The following is a 23,170-nucleotide window of genomic DNA, read 5'->3' on the forward strand; positions in this document are numbered from 1 at the left end:
AACCTGGGGTCCTAGATCGAAGATTCTTTGTGTTCCCCCAATCCCACATTCAAATTTCCCTTCATCGCCTCGGGGGCTAATAGAGAATTCCGTCCCTGCGCCTTTAATACACCAGGTGGGAGGAGGGGTTTGGAGAGATTCGCTACGCTGACGTCATGAAGTTCCCTACGTTCTTTAAGCGTGCGGATAATTTAGTGACGCTCCCTCACTGTCGCTCTCTAACGCGACGTGTCTGAAGACCCTTAAGCAGGATTTTGGCGACGCGCCCTAACGTCAGGGTAGGAACGCCGTGACGTCTCCAGGTACACATTCAAGATGGCGGCGGCTGAGGGGAAGGCGGCGGCGGGGAGCGCCTCGGCCCCTGCCCTGGAGCCCGCCTCGCCCCCCGGCGCCGGGGACGGCCCGGCGGTGGCGGCCGCGGGGGCCCTGGGTCTCACGGACCTGCCCGGGGAGCTGCTGGAGCTGATCCTGTGCTGCCGCTCGCTGGGCGCCGCCGACCTGGGCCACGTCGCCTGCACCTGCCGGCGGCTGCGCGAGCTGTGCCAGGGCGGGGGCAACGTGTGGCGGCGGCAGTTCCGAGAGAGGTGAGCGGGACCTCGGGCCGAGCCTCGAGACCCAGACCCACCCAGCCCAAGCCCCGCCCCGTCCGCCGAGGCCCCGCCCCTTGGGGCACGCCCCCTCGCGATGCTGCTCAGGCCTGGACGTCCCATTGGTCCGTCCTCTCACTAGCCCCTCCCGGCAGCGTTCCCACCCTGGCCCCGGTGCAGGCTCCGCCCCCCGCCGCCGGCTTGGCCGCCTGGGTTCCAGCTGTTGGCTGCAGGCCCCGCCCCCAAGGTGTAGCCCCGCCCCCCGCGGCGCCTGGATGGGCGGTGCCCCGTCCTTGCTTCTTGGAGGCATCCTGACCTCTGCCCATCCGCTCACCTGTGCAGCCCAGCCCCCTGGAGCGCTAGGGGCACAGGCACAAAGGGACCGGGCCCTGCCCAGGCACCCAGCGTTTACTATGCGCCTACTGGCTGCCAGGCGCTGTTTGACATACATGTTTGCGTGTTGCCTCCCTGGTTAGACTGAGATCCCTCCGTGAGGGCAGGGATAGCCTTTGACCTTTCTTTGCATCCCCGGGCACACAGGAAGCACTTATTGACCAGCTGGACTCTAGGGATACAAAAAAAAAGCAAAAAACTCACAAGCAGCAAGATAATCATAACAACTAGCTTTTATATAGTGCTTAAGGCTTGCTTTACCTGTATTATCTCATTTAATCTTCACAACTCTGGGAGGTGGATACTGCCATCATCATTCTCATTACTCCTTTCTTCCTGGGGGCAGGAAGACCTGAGTTCGAATGAAGCCTCAGAAGTAACCCTGGGCAAGGCACGTAACCTTTGCCTCGGTTTCTTTATCTGTAAAATGGGGATAAAAACACCCACCTCCCAGGTTGTTGTGAGGATCCCATTAGATAATAACCGTAAAGCTCTTAGCCCAGTGCCTGGAACGTGGCAGGCACTATGTGAGTGTTAGCTAGTCTTATGGTTGTAAGGGCTACTTTACAGATGAGGGAACTGAAGCAGACAAAGACTCAAGTAACTTGCCTGGAGTCACACACTTTAAGCTATTTTGTGAAAAGCATTTTGTCATTTCATGGGATCATAATAACTAGCATATATTTTACTTAAATTATCTCTATATTACCTATGTATTATCTATATATATTACAATTATATTACCTCTATGTCACTTGTTTTTGTTGTTTAATCATTTTAGTTATGTCTGATTCCGTCACGACCCCATTGGGGGTGTTTGGCAAAGACACTGGAGTGGTTTGCCATTTTTCTCTCTCTAGCTCATTTTACAGATGAGGAAACTGAGGCAAACAGAAGTTAAGTGACGTACTCAAAATCACACAGCTTGGAAGTGTCTGAAGCTGATTTGAACTCAGGTCTTCCTGACTCCAGGCCTAGTTCTTAATCCACCGAGCCACCCTGGCTGCCTCATATTACCTATATGTTATCTAATTCAATCATCACAATTAGCTGGGACTTAGATAGCGCTTTACATATGGTATCTCATTTGCTCCTCACTACAGCCCTTTTAGTGAGGTAATAAGTTGGTACTTATTATTGCTGCCATTTAACAAATGAGGAAACTGAGGCTGGGAGAGGCTTCGTGAGGCCCAGCATCACACTGCTATAAACAGATGGCCGAGGTAGGATTGGGAATCAGGTCTTCCTGACTTCCAAGTCTAGCACTTGTTCCACCATTGCCACCTGGACAGTGGGAAAAGTACCAGGCTGGGCATCAGAGGATGTGGGTTCAGATCCCAGCTTTGCTCGTTCCTGGCTGTGTGATTTGGGGCAAGTCACCAGATCTGAATTTCACTTTCCTCGTCTGTACAATAAGGGTGTTAAACTAAGTGATCCTTCAAGTTCTTTCCAGCACTAAATCTACGATCATGTATTCTCTCCAGCCCCATCCCCCAGCCCGCAGCAGCTGGGCCCCTTTCCCTCAAAGGACCTCTAAGGCCAGAGCACCCTGGTGCTCAATTTGGAGTCAAAGGAGCTAGTTTCAAATCCTGCCTCTGTTGTTTGATGCCTGGCTCTCGCTGTCCTCCTTTGGAAAATGAGGGGGTTATACCAGACCTCATAGGTTCCTTCTGTGATCCTGTGATTTCTCTTCAGCGCTGCCCACCCCCCCCCCATCTTGGCCTGGTTCCAAGGAGACTCCTCCATTCATTCCCCTGTGTATTGGCCTCACACGCTCCTAAGCCATCTCCCTCTACAGTTTGGTGGGGTGGCTACCCTGCGTTTCTGCTCTAGACTTGCCCCCTCCCCTAGGAAAGGCAAGAAACTGTCTGGGCAAAGAGTGGATGACTCCCTCAGCTCATGATTATATTCAGTTTCCCTTCTCCAGAGAACTTAGCCTTTTCCAGCATAAGTTTCCACTCGTGTCAAATGAGGTAGCTGAACTGGGTGATGTCCAAGGTCCCTTCCAGCTCTAAATCCATTTAAACTGAAGGAACATTTATTCAAGGGTTACTTTGTATAAAAGAATGTGCCGAGTGATGGGCAGGTAGGGAGAAAAATGACAGCTCCCACCCTCCAGGAGCTCATAGTCTGCTGGGCACATGCACACGCAGATGCTGAGAGGAATAGTAGCAAAGGAGACAGCCATACAGAGTGCTGTCAGAGCATTTGATAAGAGCGAGAGGGGTCAGTAAGGGTGTGACGTGAGTGGAGTGCAAACCTCAGAGACCTGCTTGTTCCTGTCCAAGGCCACCCATCATGTTTCCTTTTACCTGTGCAATATTATTGGGCAGGGACTGCGGTTGGTTGGCACTAGACCTTGGCATCTTTCCCAGGCATGGCCCTGATGGGCAAGATAGGGAAGGGACTAGAAGTCAGGTGGCTGGTGTAGTGGAAGGAACATTGACCTGAGTCAGGAGATCTGGGCTCCAGTCCGAGCTCTGCTGCTCACTGACAGCTGCGGGAACGCCAGCTTTTCCCATCCTCCCCATTTGCTCATCTCTCCAATAGTCCCTTCCAGCCCTGCACCACCACAATACATGGAGAAGCCCCAGCATTGATGGTTTGTCTTTCCTGCCAGCCTCATCTTTGTCCATGTGCCTTCCCTCCTCACCTCCAACATCATGATTTATAAATGAGTTTCATGCTTTTCCTAAGTATCATTTCTTTGGTTACAATTTTCTCTTTATCATGGGCTCCTTTTCCCACCATCATCATTGCATAATGGAACATCATTTCTATTTCTTCATTTCATGGGTCGCCATGTCTAAAGAACCAATGTCTTAGTGGTCATCCTACCAGGAATGAGTCTTGTTAACTCACCTAAGCTGGTCTTGGGCACCAGGATTTTCCGTTTGGGCAGAACCTACTTGAGTTTGCCCTGTGCTTGCTGATCACGAGGTTGATTTGCTAAGTAACCTTTGAGAACCTAGGGGACCTAGTAAATAAAAAATTGGTTCTTTTCCTACATTTCATGGTTCCTAGTTTCACATCTCCAAGTGCCTACTGGGCATTTCCACCAGGTGTCCTTCCGAAACCTCAAATTCAGTATGCCCAAAACTAAACTAATCATCTCCCTCCACTCCTCCCCTGCCCCCATATACAAACATTACCTGTTTCCGTTGCTTAGTATAACCACTTTCTCAATCACCAAGGCTCAGAACCTTTGGACCCTTCCTTCTTCACCAGACCACCAGACCACCAACCACCAGAATCCTTGTGATTCTCCCTGTATGGTCCTCCTCTCTCCACTCATACAGCTACCATCCTAGTTTAGACCCTCATCGTCTCTCATCGGGACCATTGTGACATCCTCCTAACTGGTTTTCTTTCCTGCTGTCCATCCTGCTTCCGTCCATCCTTCCTATGTAGAATAATAATAGCTGCCAAAGTGATATTCACAAGGCCTCATTCTGACCGTGTCAACTGCCCCGCTCAAAAACATTCCCTAAAATACAACCCCTTAGCCTGGTATTGAAAGCCTTCTGTAGTCTGGCTTCAGCTAAGCTTTCCAGGATCAACTTGTTAAGATACTCTGTGTTCTGGTTTAGCTTTTCCCCAAACACAGTATGCCATCTCCCATCTCCATGCATTCATGCAGGAGACGCATGTACCTGGAATAACCCCTTCTTTATACCTAACTTTAAGAACGCTCATCTTCCCAAGGCCCAGCTCAGCTGCTGTCTGCTCCGTTAAAGTATTCACTTCCTTGCTTTTTCCTGGATCTCTCTTTAGTCCCCAGGCCACTCTCCCCATAGGGTGGACACAGTTACATCCCCCTAGGCGAGGGCTTCACTTTGATGGGATCGTGGACCCTTTTGGCAGTCTGGTGAAGTATATGGACCATTTCTCAGAATCATATTCTTAAATGCATAGAATAAAATCCATACAGAGAAGCCAATTATATTGAAATACACTTATTAAAATATTTTTTAAAAAACAGTCAAGTTCACAGGATCCAAGTTAAGAACTCTTCTTGCCTTGGTAGAAGTCAGGTTCCTCCAGGGTAAGAACTACCATAAAAAAATTCTTAGTACCTCAGGACACTTTGCTGTGGCAGCTGCTTAATAACTACTTACTGAATTTAATCAAACACTTTTTTCCTGTGCATGGACCCTGCCTGTCCATAACTTCTCATTGCTCCACTCCCTCCAAAAAGAACTCATCTTCTCATAGTCTGATGCCCCAAAAGGCTTTTCCTTGTCCATCTCCCAACTGTAGGTTTTCAGTTTCCAAAAGATACGTATCTTGTCTCTCTTCCCTTAGATAGGAAGCCTCACTGGGCCAGGGACTAGATCAGTTTGTATTTGCTAAAGCCACTGTGTAATCTAATAATGCAGGACCTTGTATTATCAATCTCTTCTCTTCCACTGGCTCATTCTCTACTGCCTTTAAACGTGCCCATGTTTCCCCCATCCTGAAAAAACTCACTTGATCCTCCAGTGGCCTTTTCTCAGTCTTTTTCTCCTTGACCTCTCTGTAGCCTCTGGCACTGTGGAGCACTCTCTCTTCCTTGCTATTGTCTTCTCTAGGTTTTTGGGACACACCCCTCTACTAGTTCTCCTACCAACTGACCACTCCTTCTCAGTCTCCTTTGCTGGATCCCTCTCCAGACAACACAGTCTGACCAAAGTTCTGTCCTAGACCCTCTTTTGTTCTCCCTTTACACCACTTCACTCAGTGATCCCATCAGCTCCCATGGATTTAATGACCAGCTCTATGTTGATGATTCTTTTTGATTTTTTGTTTGTTTTGGGGGTTTTTTTTTGGCAGGGCATTTGGGGTTAAGTGACTTGACCAAGGTCACACAGCTAAGTGTCTGAGGCCGGATTTGAACTCAGGTCCTCCTGACTCCAGGGCCAGTGCTCTACTCACTGCGCCACCTAGCTGCCCCCTATGCTAATGATTCTTAAATCTACTTGTTCTGCCCCAGCCTCTCTGCTGGCCTCTAATCTTGCATCTCCAACTGCCAAATATCTCATAGTAGAGATATCCATTCTGTCCAGTGGACATCTTACATTCAACATGTCCAAAACGGAGCTCAACATCTCCCCCCAAAACCATCTTCCCCCTCCTACCTTCCCTATTACTACAGAGGGCATCGCTGCCCCCAGTCCCTCAGGCTCACAACTTAGGCATCATCCTGGACTCCTCATTCCCTTTACCCCACCCCCATATCCAAACTGTTGCCAAGGCCTATCGATTTCACCTTTGCACCATCTCTCAAACACATCTCCTTCTCTCCTCTGATACTGCCCCCACTCAGGTACAGGCCTTGATCACCTCCCACCTGGACTATGGCACCAGCCTGCCTCAAGGATTCTTTCAGCCACTAAAGTGATCTTCCTAGAGGGCGAGTCTGATCATGTCGCCCCCCTCCCTTCCCACTTAGAAAACTCCAGTGGCTCCCCATGGCCTCCAGGATCAAATAGAAAATGCTGTTTGGTGTTCAAAGGCCTTCATAACCTGCCCCCTCCCACCTTTCCAGTCTTCTCACATCTTGCTGCCCAACATGTACTCTTCAATCCAACAACACTGGCCTCCTGGCTGTTCCTCAAACAAGACACTCCATGCCTCAGCTCTGGGCATTTTCTCTGGCTGTTTCCCATGCCTGGAACACTCTCCTCAGTTCTGACTGCCGGCCTCCCTGACTTCCTTTAAGTATCAACCAAAATCTCCCTTCTGCAAGAGAATTTCCAGACCCCTCTTAATTCTAGGGCCTTCCCCCTGTTAACTATTTCCCATTTATCCTGTACATGGCTGTTCGTACACATTTGTTTGTTGTCTCCCCATTAGATCGTAAATTCCTTCAGGGCAGGGACTGTTTTTTGCCTTTTTGTATCCACCTGGATTAGCACAGTGCCTGGCATATTGTAGATGCATAAAAAATGTTTATTGATTGATTGATAGAATAAAGACCAGTCACATTCTTGTTTTGTAAAGCCCTGGTTGGCAGGGGAGGGTCAAGGGGATTGTCCCATAAATGACTGCTTTATCATGTGATGTCTCTGCCCCCAGCCTGCCAGCTGCACATGCCTCGGGACTTCCAGGTCCTCCTGGGGCAGCCACTGAGTGCACATCTTTCTTTTATAGGTGGCCCTCCCTCCTGAAGTACTACAGTCACACCGAGGGTGTGAACTGGCTGGAGGAGTACAAAGCTCGCCAGAGTGCGGGCTTGGAAGCCCGAAGGATGGTCGCCTCCTTCTCTAAGCGGTTCTTTTCAGAGCATGTAAGAACTTTGTGATACAGAACCTGTGATACAGAGTGTGCCTGTGAGGGGGGTGGGGGGGGGGCCACTCCTCATGCCTTCACGCCTTCCTGGCCATCTTCTCCATTCTGGGCCCCAATGGGAAATCCAGCATGTGGTGGTACAGCATCTGCTGGGAAACCTTCTAGGGTGGGGAGGGGAGCCTACTTCCTTCCCAATCACCCCATTCAAGTGCTTTGGGACAGGTTCCATGATTAGGAATAATTCATCAAGCCTAAATTTGCCTCCGACTTGCTCTTGGTATCCTTGGCTTTTTTTAAAAATAAAGATACTTCTTTATTCTCATTTATACAGGAAAAAAAGTACATACCATTAAATGACAGTGAAAACCATTAGCTTTAGTTCAAGTAGCTAAAAGGACAATAGATATCTCATAGTAGAAATAGCAGTTTTTCCTCCTCTGATTACTGAATATCCAGTGAAAAGAGAAAATACAAAAGAGAAAATATTTTTAGATCAGGTACTTTCTGGTTAAATAGTCCTCTGGGGCCAAGTAGAACAGGTCCAGTCCCTTTTCCTATGGCTGCCCTTCAAAGACTTTGAAAGATGGTTCTGCTATCTTTTTCCCTACACTTCCTTTTGGGCAAGCTCCCCATTCCCAGGGCCTCATGTGGAGTCACTTCCAGTCTCTTCAGTGAGTATGGTGCTGTAGATGTGTTCTGAGCAGGCAGCGGAGAGCAGGGACCTTACCTCCTTCTCAGAATATAGTGTCTTTTGGGATTTTTCTTTGTTTCTCAGGTTACCCTGAGCAAAGAATTCATTACCAAATAACTTAGCCTACTATAAAAAATGTATGTCTATGTATATATAGGTGGATGGAAAAAATATATATACACACATATCTACATATATCCTATATAAATGTGTGTATTCATGTGTGTATAGTTTAATGTATTCATATTGTATACATGTATTCTCCTTTCACTTTTTAAAAAAGTAAATTTGTATTGATAACTTTTGTTTTTCCATTTCCTCAATTTCCCCTATATCCCTCTCCCTCCCCTTTCCCTTTTCTCTGTAGATTTGTCCGCCATTCATTTAAACACATTTTTCAAAGAGAGATTCATTTGAGGGTTTTGGCTTACAAAAGTGGTCATTCTTTGCTTACTTTGATTATTGTAACCTGATTGACACCCAGCTCCCTTTTTTCAGACTTTGATTTGTACAAGTAAATAGAATTAGTAAATTGGGGATGGTTTCAAGATTCGTAATGAGGACAGATATATACAATAGTGGATATTGGGCTGACTGGTCTTAAGGACAGGACAACGTGGGTTTGAATCCTGCCTCTGCCATTAGCTGTATGATGTTGGTCAAATCCCTTTACATTTGGTGTCTGAGGAAATTTCTTTAAGATTTGCCGAGCTATCAGTGGGTTGCAAACTGTGTGGGCAGAGTGAGATCCCACACTGGGAATTCCTCAGAAATTATAGATCCTTTATAATTTCAAGATTCTTATAAAGGTTTGAAAGAGAAAATAAAATTAGGAGGGTTGTTTTATGGGTAGCAAACCTCCCACTGAATTATATCAGAAACTGTACAAAGTTGTCTCTGTAATGTAGCTTATGTTACTTTATGCAGGGTAACATTAGAGTATGTAGTTTGCACACAAAATGAATTTGACTGGAACTTCTCCTAAAATTAAAAAAAAATCCACAAGATTTATCATTTTAAAATCTCATTTTATTCGTAGTGTTGTGGCAGTACCTAGCACAGGGCCTTGCACGTCATTTCAGTTAATAAGTGTGTTGAATTAAATTTCACTGACTATTTTAGCGAGTTTCCCTCTCTGCATTCAGATGACTGTGCCCTAGGAGGGCAGTGGCCTGTTTTTATAACCCACTATTCCCCATTTCCCCAGACCCCTTTGCTTAAGCGCTTTTGTATTTAAGGCGAGTGAATTAACGGCCCCAGGAATGCACCTTGGTAGTGGACTAGGGCTGGTGCTTAATTTGGCTAAAACTCCTGGGCCAGTCTAACATTCTCAGCATCTTTTTTTCTAGAGATTGACCTTTTTTTTTTTCTTTTTGGCTATCTTTACAAAGAATTCCTGAAGAGAGCAGCCTGCCACGGGACTCTGTACAAGGCCTGGCTTTGTAGGAGGCCCACTAACAGCGCCTTAAAATAGCTAGAGGATAACATCAAAACCTCTACTTCTCTTTGAGACCATGATTGACTCATGCATCGTCACGGGCCTAGTGACTGTTCACCTGCCATCATGGCAGCACATGCCTGTTTTGATATTTCAAGATAAGAGAAAACCACCATGGCAGTCTCACCCTCATTAGTAAAAGTGAGACAGCTTTGTTTTCAAGTAAAAGAAACTTCAGTTTGTGTGTGAATACCAAAATCAGACTGTGGTTCACTCCTGCTTGTCTGCATCTGTTCCCTTTCCTAGGTCCCTTGTAATGGCTTCAGTGACATTGAGGACCTTGGGTGCCCAGGACACTTTTTTGAGGATGAACTGATGTCCATCCTTAATATGGAAGGAAGGTAAGTCAGCAGGATGGCTCTTTTTATTTACAAAAGTGGGGAGAGGGGCACCTAGGTGGCACAGTGGATAGAGCATCAGCTCTGGAGTCAGGAGGACCTGAGTTCAAATGTGGCCTCAGCCACTTACTAACTGCGTGTCCCTGGGCAAGTCACTTAATCCCAGTTACTCTTAAAAAAAGTAAAATCACAGAGTTGGAAGTGACCCAAGAGTCCATTGAATCCAGCCCACATGTGACCCATTCCAGACAGATGGTCAGCCAGTGTTCACTTGAAGGTTTGCAAGGAGGGAGAGAACACAATGGAAGCAGCTCCCTTTCCTTTTGGAGACCTCTGGTTGTCAGGATGCTCCGTTTACCTTGAGCCTAGCCCTGCCTCTCTTTGGCTTCATCAGTTCCATCTGGTTGCACAAGACAAGTGTCCTCCCTCCCCTGGGGCAGCCCTGCAAATCCAGTTCAGCTCAGTGGACGACCATCAAGTCCATGCTTGGGCAAGGCCTCGCCCTGGGCACCAAGAGCAGAGAAAAATGAGACAATCTCTCGTCCACGGGAAGTTTGTGACTTGCAACAGGGAGACGACCCCCAGAGCAGGCTGTATAAGGGAGTTTTAGAAGGGTGAGGGCACCAACAGCTGCTGTTGGGATCAGGAAACGCATTGCAGCAGGGGACCCCCAAGGGGAGCCCTGGGGCCCAGGCTAGGTGGGATGTCAAGATCAGGAAACAGCCAGGAGGCCAGAACACAAAGTGTGAGAAAGAGAGAGATGTGGAATAAACCTGGAAAGGAAAGTGGGAACCAGAGTAGGGAGGTTTAGCTTTAAATTCTTCTTGGCTTTGTATTTTATCCTGGCACTAATTGGGAGCCATGGAAGCTTTCTGAGCAGTTGTAAGTTGCTCTTCCATGTTGTGGCTCCCTCTGGTACTCATCCCTTTACCATTTACATCCCCACCCAACTACAACCCCTGCCCTGCAGTGGACTGCAAGGATTTTCTGGCTTCTTGCCAGTCCTTAGCACTTGTATTTCTTCTAATTCTATAATGCAGCCCCTCTCCAACTCTTTTCTTCTCCAAGTTAAACATCCCCAGTTCTGTTCAGAGTATGGGTCAGTCCTATCCCCACCCTGGTCACCTTCTGGATGCTCACCAGCGGGTCTTTATTACAGTGTGTTTCCCAAAACTAAACACAATACTCCTGGTACATCCAGGCAGAGTTAGAGCTCTCACCTCCCATTTCAGATTTTGGTCAGGAACCCAAGTTCTAGACTAGGGGACTTGTTGACATTGCAGCCCACTGAGTTCCCAGATTTTTGTTCATTTAACCATGCCACCCCCATTTTGTATTTTGGAAACTGACTTTTTTAAAGCTAAGCGTAAATTTTATATCCATATTTCTTTTTATTTAATTTAATCTTGTTATATTCTGCCCACCTTTCTAGCCAATTGAAACTTTGCTAACCATGCAGTGTGTCACTTCTCCTTCCCAGCTTTCTACCTTTGCCAATTTGAGGTGCGCCATCTGTATCTTCCTCTAAGACATTGACCAAAATGTCGGACCTCATAGGGCAAGCACAGATGGATGCCTGGAGCCCTCCATCCCCATTATACACAAACTGAGACAGCTGTTAATGCCCACTCTTGGGTGTGCTCATTTAGTTAGGCCTGAATCTGCCTTACCAATATGTCAAGCCCACATTGCTCCATCATGCCCTCAAGATTAATCTGGGAAGTTTGCTGAGGTCAAGATAAACCATTATCTTTAGCATTCCTCTGTCCACCTTCCAACAAGGAAACATTGTCTTTCTGGAATCACATAGTGTTGGTGAAGCTGTGCTTCACTGTTTTTAATGATCATGCCTTTCCTTTGAAAGATATTGACAAGCCATCCTTCTAGTCATCTAGAATTTGGTCAGGAATCAAAGTTAAGCTCACTGGCCTAGAGTTTCCTGGTGTGTCTTTTGTGAAAATTGTGGCATTTCTTCTTCTCCATTCCTCCTGCCCCTCTCCTATTTCCACATTGTTTAAGAGGTCACTGATAATGGTTCTGCCATCATAGCTCCCTACATCCTGGCCTGGGACCTACTTTGCCTGAGGTATCAGGGCCAACTAAACATTTCCTTTCTAGTTCATTCAGTTATCTTTTTTTGATTTATTTAATTCATTTAATATTTTTAGTTTTCAGCATTGATTTTCACAAGAGTTTGAATCACAAATTTTCTCCCCATTTCTACCCTCCCCCCCACTCCAAGATGGCATATGTTCTGGTTGCCCCGTTCCCCAGTCAGCCCTCCCTTCTGTCACCCCACTGCCCCTCACCCCCTTTTCCCTTACTTTCTTGTAGGGCAAGATAAATTTCTACACCCCACTGTCTGTGTATCTTATTTCCTAGTTGCATGCAAAAACTTTTTTTTTAATTTTTTTTAACGCCTGTTTTTAAAACTTTGAGTTCCAAATTCTCTTCCCTCTTGCCTCCCCACCCACCCTTCCTAAGAAGGCAAACAATTCAACATAGGCCACATGCGTATCATTACATAAAACCCTTCCACAATACTCATGTTGTGAAAGACTAACTATATTTTGCTCCCTCCTATCCCATCCCACTTTATTCAGTTTTCTCCCTTGACCCTGTCCCTTTTCAAAAGTGTTTGCTTTTGATTACCTCCTCCCCCTATCTGCCCTCCCTTCTATCATCCCCCTGATTTATCTCCTTCCTCCTCCTTTCCTGTGGGGTAAGATACCCAATTGAGTGTGTATGGTATTCCCTCCTCAGGTCAAATCCGATGAGAGCAAGATTCACTCATTCCCCCTCACCTGCCCCTTTTTCCCTTCCAATGAACTGCGTTTTCTTGCCACTTTTATGCAAGATAATTTACCCCATTCTATCTCTTCCTTTCTCGCTCTGTCAATATATTCCTCTCTCATCCCTTAATTTTATTTTATTTTTTTAGATATCATCCCTTCATATTCAACTCACCCTGTGCCTTCTGTCTACACACACACACACACACATATACATACATACATATATATATATATATACATATATACACACACACACACACACATATGTTCCCTTCAGCTACCCTAATACTGAGGTCCCATGAATTATACACATCATCTTCCCATGTAGGAATGTAAACAAAACAGTTCAACTTTCGTAAGTCCCTTATGATTTCTCTTTCTTGTTTACCTTTTCATGCTTCTCTTGATTCTTGTGCTTGAAAGTAAAATTTTCTATTCAGCTCAGGTCTTTTCACTGAGAAAGCTTGAAAGTCCTCTATTTTATTGAAAATCCATATTTTGCCTTGGAGCATGATACTCAGTTTTGCTGGGTAGGTGATTCTTGGTTTTAATCCTAGCTCCATTGACCTCCAGAATATCATATTCCAAGCCCTTTGATCCCTTAATGTAGAAGCTGCTAGATCTTGTGTTATCCTGATTGTTTTTCCACAATACTCAAATTGTTTCTTTCTAGCTGCTTGCAGTATTTTCTCCTTGATCTGGGAGCTCTGGAATTTGGCAACAGTATTCCTAGGAGTTTTCTTTTTGGAATCTTTTTCGAGAGGCGATCAGTGGATTCTTTCACTATTTTACCCTCTGGCTCTAGAATATCAGGGCAGTTCTCCTTGATAATTTCTTGAAAGATGATATCTAGGCTCTTTTTTTGATCATGGCTTTCAGGTAGTCTAATAATTTTTAAATTATCTCTCCTGGATCTATTTTCCAGGTCAGTGGTTTTTCCAATGAGATATTTCACATTTTCTTCCACTTTTTCATTCCTTTGGTTCTGTTTTATAATGTCCTGATTTCTCATCAAGTCACTAGCTTCCACTTGCTCCAATCTAATTTTTAAGGTAGTATTTTCTTCAGTGGTCTTTTGGACCTCCTTTTCCATTTGGCTAATTCTGCCTTTCAAGGTGTTCTTCTCCTCATTGCCTTTTTGGAGCTCTTTTGCCATTTGAATTAGTCTTATTTTTTAAGGTGTTATTTTCTTCAGTATTTTTTTGGGTCTCCTTTAGCCAGTCATTGACTTACTTTTCATGGTTTTCTTGCATCATTCTCATTTCTCTTCCCAAATTTTCCTCTGCTTCTCTAACTTGCTTTTCCAAATCCTTTTTGAGCTCTTCCATGGCCTGAGACCAGATCATGTTTTTCTCGGAGGCTTTTGATGTAGGCTCTTTGACTTTGTTGACTTCTTCTGGCTGTATGTTTTGGTCATCTTTGTCACCAAAGAAAGATTCCAAAGTCCAAGTCTGAATCTGAGTCTGTTTTCACTGCCTGGCCATGTTCCCAGCCAACTTACTTGACCCTTGAGTTTTTCATCAGGGTATGACAGTTTGTAGAGTATGGAGTACTTTGTCCCAAGCTTGAGGGACTGCACTATTGTTTTCAGAGCTGTTTCTACACAGCAAGCTCTGCCACACCAGCACTACTCCTCCCCCAAGAACCGCCAACCCGGACTGGACTCAGATCTAAGCAGACTCTGCATTCCTGCTCAGATCTGCCACTTAAGTCCTCCCACCAGGTGGGCCTGGGGCTGGAAGCAACTGCAGCTGTAGCTCTGTAAGCAGCCTCAGAGTTGCATCACCTCCGCTGCCCCTGGGGCAGTGGCCAAACCGCGAACTCCTTTCACTCTCCCTGCAGCTTTTCCCACTAACCTTCTCTGTTGTCTTTGGTGTTTGTGGGTTGAGAAGTCTGTTATCTGCCACAGCTCACTGATTCAGAGTGCTAGGGCCTGTTCTGCCCGGCTCCTGGTATGGTTGGTCCAGACCGTGGCTCACGCTGGGTTCTGCTCCGCTCCACTCCCAGCTCTGTGTGGTAGACCTTACCCCGCAACCATCCAGGCTGTCCTGGGCTGGAGCCCTGCTTCCCTCTGCTATTTCGTGGGTTCTGCAGTTCTAGAATTTGTCCACAGCCATTTTTATAGGTGTTTGGAGGGACCTGGGGGGGGGGGAGCTCACGCAAGTCCCTGCTTTCTAGCTGTCACCTTGGCTCCGCCCCCGCATTCAGTTATCTTGAGTGTCAAGCTTTTGCCTCTGGATCTTCAAATCCCAGGATTGTTCTCCTTGACAAGGGAAGTGGACATATAATAAGAGTTGAGTAGTTCTGCCTTCTTATCATCCCCCATTATCATTATCCTCTACCCTGATTAATGGTCCTGGGAAGTGGTTTTTCAGGTAGGACAGGCCTCAGGAGGTTTTCAATCTCATCCTGACTCCGTGCTGTAGAAATCTTAGGGCTGGCTTTGGGTGCCCCTCACCAGGCAGTCACTAACTACCACCATTCATTTCTTCTTGAGGGATCTCTTTTGATGGCACCTGTGAGCATCCTTCCTCCATGTACAAGCAGCTGCTTCCTTCAAGGGCCCAGATCAGTCCTCCATGTAAAGAACCATAGACAAGCTACTTAGCTCCTGGTGTCTTATGGTCCTTCTTCACTTTCCTCTTCAGTATCATACAAGGATTTCCTTCTGACTTGAATTCTTTTTCTTTTTGCCTTGAAGCCTTTTGAAAACATTTTACTGATTTTTAAAAATCACCATTATTTCTCCGAACTCTTTTCCTCGCCCCACCCTCCCACCTCTGTGTCAACATAGCCTCTTGTGCATCAAAACAAACTTAAGTAAAACCAGCACATTGACCACCTCTGACAACATCCACTTCATTATGCTGAGAGGAGGGAAAGGGCATGGCACCCTCAGTCTTCTGGAGCCATCAGAGTCTTGGTGTCTGTCAGTCTTATTTTCCTTTATGTTATCATTATGTTGTCATTGTTTTATTTTATTGTTCCTTGGCCCTGCATTGCCCATTTTAGCCTTTGTCAAGCTGTTCTTCCATTTTGTTTAAGTAACACTTCATTCAGTTCCCCTGTTTACCTGGAGAGTAGGGACACATTCTGGAAACTTTTTACTTCCTCTTGAAGGAAGCGGGCCAACCTGCCTTTTGATAGCAGATGGATATTTGTTTGGCCACAGCAGAAAGACTAACATTGTCCAGACAGTACAAGTCATGATAGAATTCCCTTCACCCTCCACACATGCCAGAAGGGAGAGAACGCCTAGTCCTCGGTGTTGATGGTTCTTGTAGCCAGCTTTATAGGCAAATTGCCATTTGATATCTCTGGGCAAGTGCCTGATTTAGTTTTTATGTCTGAAAGATCCATCCCAACAAATAAAATTAAAGTCTACCTTGATTTATGTTTCTGAAATGTTGTAAGTCTTGAATCATACATTAAATGTGTTAGTGGAGCTTAATGTGATTGTAGTAACTCCCATTTCTTCAAAATTTACAAAGCACCTTCCTCGCAACAAATCCCTCAAGTATCAATGGTACAATTTTAATTGTCTTCATGTTACAGGTAAGAAAACTGAGGGTCAGGGGGTGAAGTGACTCATCCCTTGTCACATGGTGTCACAGCCAGAATACAATTCCAGGTCTCCTTTTTACGCTTCTCAGGGGAACTCTACAAATTGTCCTGACTCTCAGAAAAATGTATTTTAAATTATTAAAAATTTTAACACGTTCTTACCTGGCTTTCGGCACAGCTATTATATTCTCTGATTTGACTTAGTTGGTCTTCCCTACTGCTTTGAGGAATTTTTGTAGGAAAAGTGGTCAGTTTTTTCTTTGGTTCAGTAAATTACAGGTGCTTTATTTGCTGAGGGGCAGCCTGCCTGCTTTATGTAGACACTTGACTGAAGAGGAGGAGACAGGGCTTTCATCACTTGTTTCTCAGGCAGTTTTGTGAATTGTTTTCCATCATAAAAACTCATTTTCAGGATGTTTTAAAAGGATGAGTGGATCACAAGCTTCAATGTATTTATGAAGAGATTTTCTGCTCTAGAGATGCTGGGATTTTACTGATGAAGGAGAAAACTATTTAGGATTTCCCTTTAAAGTAGAATTCTTGACCAACCACATTTGGGTCATGGGCCCTTTGGACAGTCAGGTGAAGCCTCTGAGTTACTCTGAGAATAATGTTCTGGGATTGCAAAGGAATCACCAAACACTTTATCCAAAAAGTGTTTGAAGTTCACAGAACTCCTGCTTTAGAAAAACAATTTTGAAATTACTAAAAGAAGGGCACACTTTTGGAATATCTGATAATGGGATATGATATGAGTGATTGTGGAGATGTTCTTATTCTAAATCTTACCTGAAAACAGATGTCATACTGCTATTTCTGTCCTGGTTTCGCTTTAAAGTAAAAAGTGCTATCACAGACAATATTGTACAGACCTAAAAACAAAAAACAATTTATGTGTCTTGGACCTAAGGAATACAGGATGGCTATGAGAAGAAATAGTTCTCTGTCTTCTGTTTCTAGTCACAGGGGATGAGGGAAGAGCCCCAGATCCCATGGCACAGAAGGATACCGGCCTCATTTACTTGTTTCCTTTGGGTCTCCTGATCTGGGGAGCAGTAGCAGGAGGCAGAAATGGTTTGAGTGAGTGGGCATGGGTCCAAGGCAGTGCCAAGATATTTGAAGGTGTGAAGCTTTCTGTGCTTTTTGTGATCTGCAGATTTCATTCCATCTGCATTTAGTGAGTTTTTAAGGCAAAGTGTTTGTCTAAGGTGAGGCCCACATGCCAGCAGATAGCATCCATTATTCATAGAGAGATATCACAAAAAGGCCCTGAGAGTCTCATACCAGGCTTTCGGGGCTGTCCCTCCATTGGCCTTAACATGTTCAGTCCCTGTTTCTTGACCCTTTTTCTCAACAAAGACCTCAGCCAGTCAGAGAAGTCTGAAGGCTGAAGATTTATATTTTGTACCTCCTTGCTGCTTTAATGTGTATTACCTTGCAAATGTGAGAAACACAACTATGGCTAATATCGTCCCTGCCCTGTCCAGCCATGGAGCTGTGAGAAGCAAGCGATGGCGTGCACGAGGGAATATTCTGATAGTAGTCAACAGCTATCTAAATACAGAGTGGTAGTGATTGACTTGTAGGGGGATTTTTCCGAGACTTTTCTGTATATTCTTGTCTCAAATAGCACCTGTGCTTGGTGTGTTTAAAATGAAATGGAGCCTAAACTTCCATTTGTTGTGATGAGGTTAATCAGAAAGTCTTGAAATGAGTCTTTAAAAATAATTCAGTCCTACTTCTTTATAAACTTGGTTCCTTAGGAAAGCTCTGACCTGGAAGTACTATGCCAAGAAGATTCTTTATTTCCTACGCCAGCAAAAGATCCTGAAGAATCTGAAGGCGTTCCTTCAGCGGCCTGAGGACCACGAATCATTTCTAGAAGGTGTGTTTAAGGTGCTCCGTGATTTCAAAGGATCTTCCACCAGAGTTCCTCTTGTTTGCCTGCCTGCTTTCTGCCTAACAAGTCTTTTAATGAGTGATTTCATTTTCTCCTCACCCATTTGGCCCCTGAATAATGAGGATGCGAGGCTAAGACCAAATTGTGTGGTCTTGTAAGACTGCCGCCCGTAAGGTGCGTTAGTGAAGGCAGAGTACTGATACTGTGCATCACATGTAACAGACACTCAGAGCCCGAACACTTATTGAATGTCCCCTGGGGAGCCTGCTTTTGTGTTCTAAGTATTTTTAGCTATTCTTTTACTTAAGTAAAAGTAAATCAGAGGGCAGCTTTCTAGCAATCTGATAAGTCAGGGCTGTCCAAAATACGTCCTGCGGCCCACAGTGCGATTTTATGCGGCCCACCTGTGGGTTTTAATTTTCATGAATGAAAAAATAATAATTTGTATGGAATGCGTATTAGATTTTTTAATTCCATCACTAATAAATAATCTCATTGATGTTAATTTTGTTTGGTGTTTTTAAGCAGTATTATGGATGGAACATATCGCACGAAATTTTCAATCCATCTGTGGGATGCGTTCCATCTGTATGATGCAGACTAGTCAGTATGCACCCACCTTTATTCTGTTGTGTTGTCGCTTTGTTGTTTTGTGTTTGCTTTTGCGCTTCACGCCTTGGCCTGTTACATTGATGCCGCGTGTTCCCCCGCTTTCTATAAGTGTACTGTATTTTTTATTCTATGTGTGGCCCTCGAACAATTATTTCATTTTAATGCGGCCCTAAGATAACCTAAGGTTGGACAGCCATTCATCCTTACCAAGCTTGGAGTAAAAACCAAAGAGTTTCACCACATGGATATGGGAGGGGCTGGGAGATAGCACAGGTGAAGATAATGAAGACCAGGATTTTCTTGCTCCTTCTGAGTTCCATCCATATAGTTGGACTTCATTTTGTTTGAAGTACCATGTATTTTCATTCAATTCAGCAGACATTTGTAAGCACTTGCTATGTAGGAAGTGCTGTTTTAGCCCCAGTGATATAAAGGTAAAAAACAACATGGCGCTTGCCCTCAAGTAGCTTACAATCTACTGGGGGAAATGCAGTATATGTGCAGATAGGTGCCCTACCATACTTTTGTGGTGAGGCGGAAGAAATAGAGATTTCCTTTGGAGGATTAGGAAAGGCTTCATGGGCACCTAAGCGAATTCTTGAAGGGCAGAAGGGAAGAGGGAGTGCGTTCCAGGAACCAGGGGAATGTTGACCAAAACCCCTGCTTGAGTGCAGGAAAGAACTGGTGACCACTTGGGTCAGAAAGTAAGAGTATGTGAAGGGGGCAAAAATGAGAGGTGAGACTCCAGAGGGAGGCTACAGCTGGCTAGGGAGGGCCTTCAGCCCCAGGCTCAGGAGTCGGTGTTTTATTCTAGAAGTAATGAGGAACCACTGAAGATTTTTGAAGAGGTTAGACCAGTGCCTTCGGTTATTTTGACAGCTCTGCAAAGGATGTATTGGAAAAGAGAGGCTAGAGTTGGGGAGTCTTGTTCCAGGTTCTTACAATAGGCCAGGGCAGAGGCATTGAATGCCTGACCTTCTACATACCCATAATTTTGAGAAGACATTTCTGAGCCCAAAGAACATAAGTTTGGGCTTATTTAAAAGCCTTTTGGATTTTTATATGCCTTTTCTCACCAATAGATAATCATGATCTAATCATATTGATAAAAAAAACATGTTTTAATGAAAATTTTGGTAATACTTTTTTCTTTTTAATATAATATATATAATATGTAATATTTTTAATATATAATAGCATTACCCATCTTTATTGGTATAGTGGTATGTATCCCCACCTGTCACATGAAAGACTGCTGTTTTATTCCCTATTTAAGAAGCCCACAGAAGTTTATTTGAGCATAGTCTGGTCCAGTGGCAAGAAGGCTGAGTTTGGAGTGAGAGGAACTGGGCATATCCTGGTTCTGCCACCTCCTACCTGGATGACCCAGGACAAGTCACTTCACCCCTCCAGGGATTTGACTAGATGACCTCTGAAGTCCTTTGATCATTTTAAAAATATAATAATTTCAACTGTCAGCTCCCTGTGAGTAGACACATGCTTGTTTTAACTTTGGAGACAAAGTTAAACTAAGGTCTTTGCTAAGGATGTCAAAACAAAACCTTTTGATAGTTAGGTCTTATTCTCATTTACGTTTCATTATTCTAGAGGTTAATACCAACCATATACTTAAGTCAGATGCTTGAGCACCTACTACATACCCAGCATCTTGGGTGCTTTGGACACACAGAACCATAAAACTTGATCCCTGCCCCAAAGCGGTTTAGTATTTTTTCCTAAAAACAAAACAAATACACATGAGATGACAATGAACAATCCAAGAAGCACACAGTTCATTTCTCTTTTATGTAGCACAAATTAAAAGAGCTCTTGACATGTGTAGGATGGAAGCATGGAGGGCCGTGATAATCAGGGAAGACTTGAAGGCTGAGCCTTGATAATGAGTAAGATTTGGATAAGTAGTAGAAGACCTTCCAAGGATCAGGGACAATGTAGGGAAGCTCCTGAAAGTGGGGATGAGCTCTGTCTCCTTGTGACAGCCTAAGCAGAGCAGAAGGGGTTTGTTAGAGAGTGGTGGGAAGTATGGTTGGATGGACAGGAGGAGGCCGGATCTGAAGGGTCTCCAGAATCAAACAGAGGAACTTGGTCTTGATTCAGTATAAAACGGGGAGCCGCTGCAGTTTTCTGATTCTGTTGATGCCCTGATGAAAGCGGTATTTAAGGGTCACTTGCCTGGTAGCAATGTGCAGGTTGGGCTAGAGGTAGGAAAGCCTGACGTTAAAGAGGTCATTATAACAAGCTAGATGTGGGACAGTGACAGCTGGGACTAGGGTGGTAATGGGGAGTGGGGAGAAGTGGAACGGTATTATAGACCGGGGCTTCTTAAACTTTTTTCTGCTCAACTCCTTCAGTGCTTCTTAAACTGGAGATTGTGACCCACAGTTTAAGAAGCTCTGTGACCTTTCAAAGGACAAACTAACAAGTTTGGTGCCTGGAGAGTGCTCAGTAAATGTTTGTTCAGTGGAAGAATCAATCCTAGTTTTGGGCCAGGGTAGATTCAAGCATAGTGATGCGGGGCAGTGAGGTGGCGCAGTGGATAGAGCGCTGGCCCTGGAGTCAGGAGGACCTGGGTTCAAATCTGGCCTCAGATACTTGACACTTACTAGCTGTGTGACCCTGGGTAAGTCATTTAACCCTTATTGCCTTGCCAAAAAGAAAAAAAGAATGGTGATGTCATTCACAGAGAATTGAGATCTTAAGAGATCATGCAATCCAGGTGTGCAAACTGAGTCACAGAAAAGGGACATGATCTGTGCAGGTGCAGGTATAGGACTGAAGCCCAGGTGTCTTGAATCATAGGTCTTTTCTACTATACTGTATTCCTAGGGAGACCTGGGCTCGTGATAATGAACTTTGCAGTGACAGCAGACTTGTTAGGGAAATGTCTTCTAACTAGAAATCGCTGTCTAATCCCTTACGGTTGAAGACACATGAATGGTATGGGAAATGCTTTACTGGGCAGTAACAGTCCTGAACAAGAATTGTCTTTATTCTTGTTTCAGTCTTTGTATAACACAATGCCTGGTACATAGTAGCACTTAATAAATGGTTATTGATTTAATTTTATGTTAAAATTAATTCTGCATCCATATTGGAAGGTATATCTCCAAATTTCTCAGCTTCCCACCTGAAATCATTAAATACCACATAGCATGTCATTTGAGGTTTCAGCTTCTCTTTGCAGTAAAGAACGGTTTGTGTTAGTATTTCTAGATTCATCAAGATATTGGACTGTGTTTTGCAAGAGAAGTAGCCAAGTGTGTGACAGGCTCTACTTTGAACATTTCCTTCAGTAACAATAAGCTGAGTCATAGGTCTTGTTATCTTGTATCACTTTCACCCACATTTGTCATCTTTAGCTTGTAGGGATTTGTGTTGCTTTTCAGACATGGATTCATGAGTTCTTAAAAGTTCATGTAGTAAGTCCGTTAGAAATCGACCTCAATTGCAGAGGTATCTGATGGGGAGACACAGCAAAGCAGTGTAATCTTGATGGGATTCAGCGAGTCGCTTATAGACATGAGAAGGGTAGCGATGAAGCTAGCTCTCTGGTCCCACTTCTGGTTCATTGCCTGTGCTGTGTATTCATTTTCAGGTGCTGTATTAATTGACCAGTATTGCAACCCTCTTGCTGATATCTGCCTAAAAGATATCCAGTCCCAAGTCGAGAGCATTACAGACCAAGTTCGCAAAGTCCTTCGTGGGAAGAACTGTCGCCACCCCAGCTTGGCCTTCAAGGCAGGTGTGGAATTGCTTCTAGTTCCAATTTCGCTTTGTAAAAGAAAACCAAAGAGTCTGGAGTTAATTTGGGAAAGTACAGAACAAGTTTCCTGAATTATCAAAATGTCTTGGGATATTTTATATCTAATTGCACATGATTTAATAGTTATCCAGAGTTTTCCTAACACATATGTATATTCATGTATGTTATATGCAGATGGATTTTTTTCTCTTCTTCAAGGTTCTGTGCTTACAGTTATATGTATGTATTAATTTTCTGATCTCTTTGACCAACTAACTACTAAACCAATGGAAATCAGGTTTTATTACAATCAGTGTGACACACCCCACCAGGAATTGATGGGATTGTTTGTCATTCACAATTCATTTAGTAGTGTTTATATAATACATGAAACAAAAGAAAGAAAATGTCTGCTCATTACAGTACGGTGGGTTATACAAAGAAAAAAGTGTGCTTATTTAGAAGAATCTATATATCATAAGCCACAGGAGATAGAGAAGGCATATGTCTTTATTAGTATAGCTAGTTGTACTCAAATCAAAGAGAATTACCTAAGCTAGATCAAGGAGGGGGCGTTCCAGAGACTGCTGAAGGCCTCCTTTTTTTTTTTTAGCAACTAAGTCTTTTTGTGCCAATTAGAGGAGCAAAAAGACGCTGAAAGGAGCCAGCTGTTGTAACTGGTCTTACAGTTCATTTAGGAGTCATACACAGCAAATTGGAAAATACAGAACAAAATAGAGACAGTTATATTTTCCCCAG

At 44.4% G+C, this 23,170-nt stretch overlaps 1 protein-coding gene across 1 annotated transcript in view; it reads left to right on the top strand.

Moving 5' to 3' along the window:
* The first annotated feature begins 315 nt into the window (after window positions 1–315).
* Window positions 316–23,170, top strand: part of FBXO21 (F-box protein 21) — a 45,002-nt gene continuing 22,147 nt past the window's right edge. Inside the window, exons 1-5 of the mRNA XM_036741058.1 lie at window positions 316–584; window positions 7,113–7,248; window positions 9,686–9,780; window positions 17,900–18,021; window positions 22,265–22,411. Coding sequence (XP_036596953.1) covers window positions 316–584; window positions 7,113–7,248; window positions 9,686–9,780; window positions 17,900–18,021; window positions 22,265–22,411 — 769 coding nt within the window. The remainder of the gene's footprint in view (window positions 585–7,112; window positions 7,249–9,685; window positions 9,781–17,899; window positions 18,022–22,264; window positions 22,412–23,170) is intronic.

This window comes from Trichosurus vulpecula, chromosome 1, assembly GCF_011100635.1.
Source record: "Trichosurus vulpecula isolate mTriVul1 chromosome 1, mTriVul1.pri, whole genome shotgun sequence".
Classification (NCBI taxonomy): domain Eukaryota; kingdom Metazoa; phylum Chordata; class Mammalia; order Diprotodontia; family Phalangeridae; genus Trichosurus; species Trichosurus vulpecula.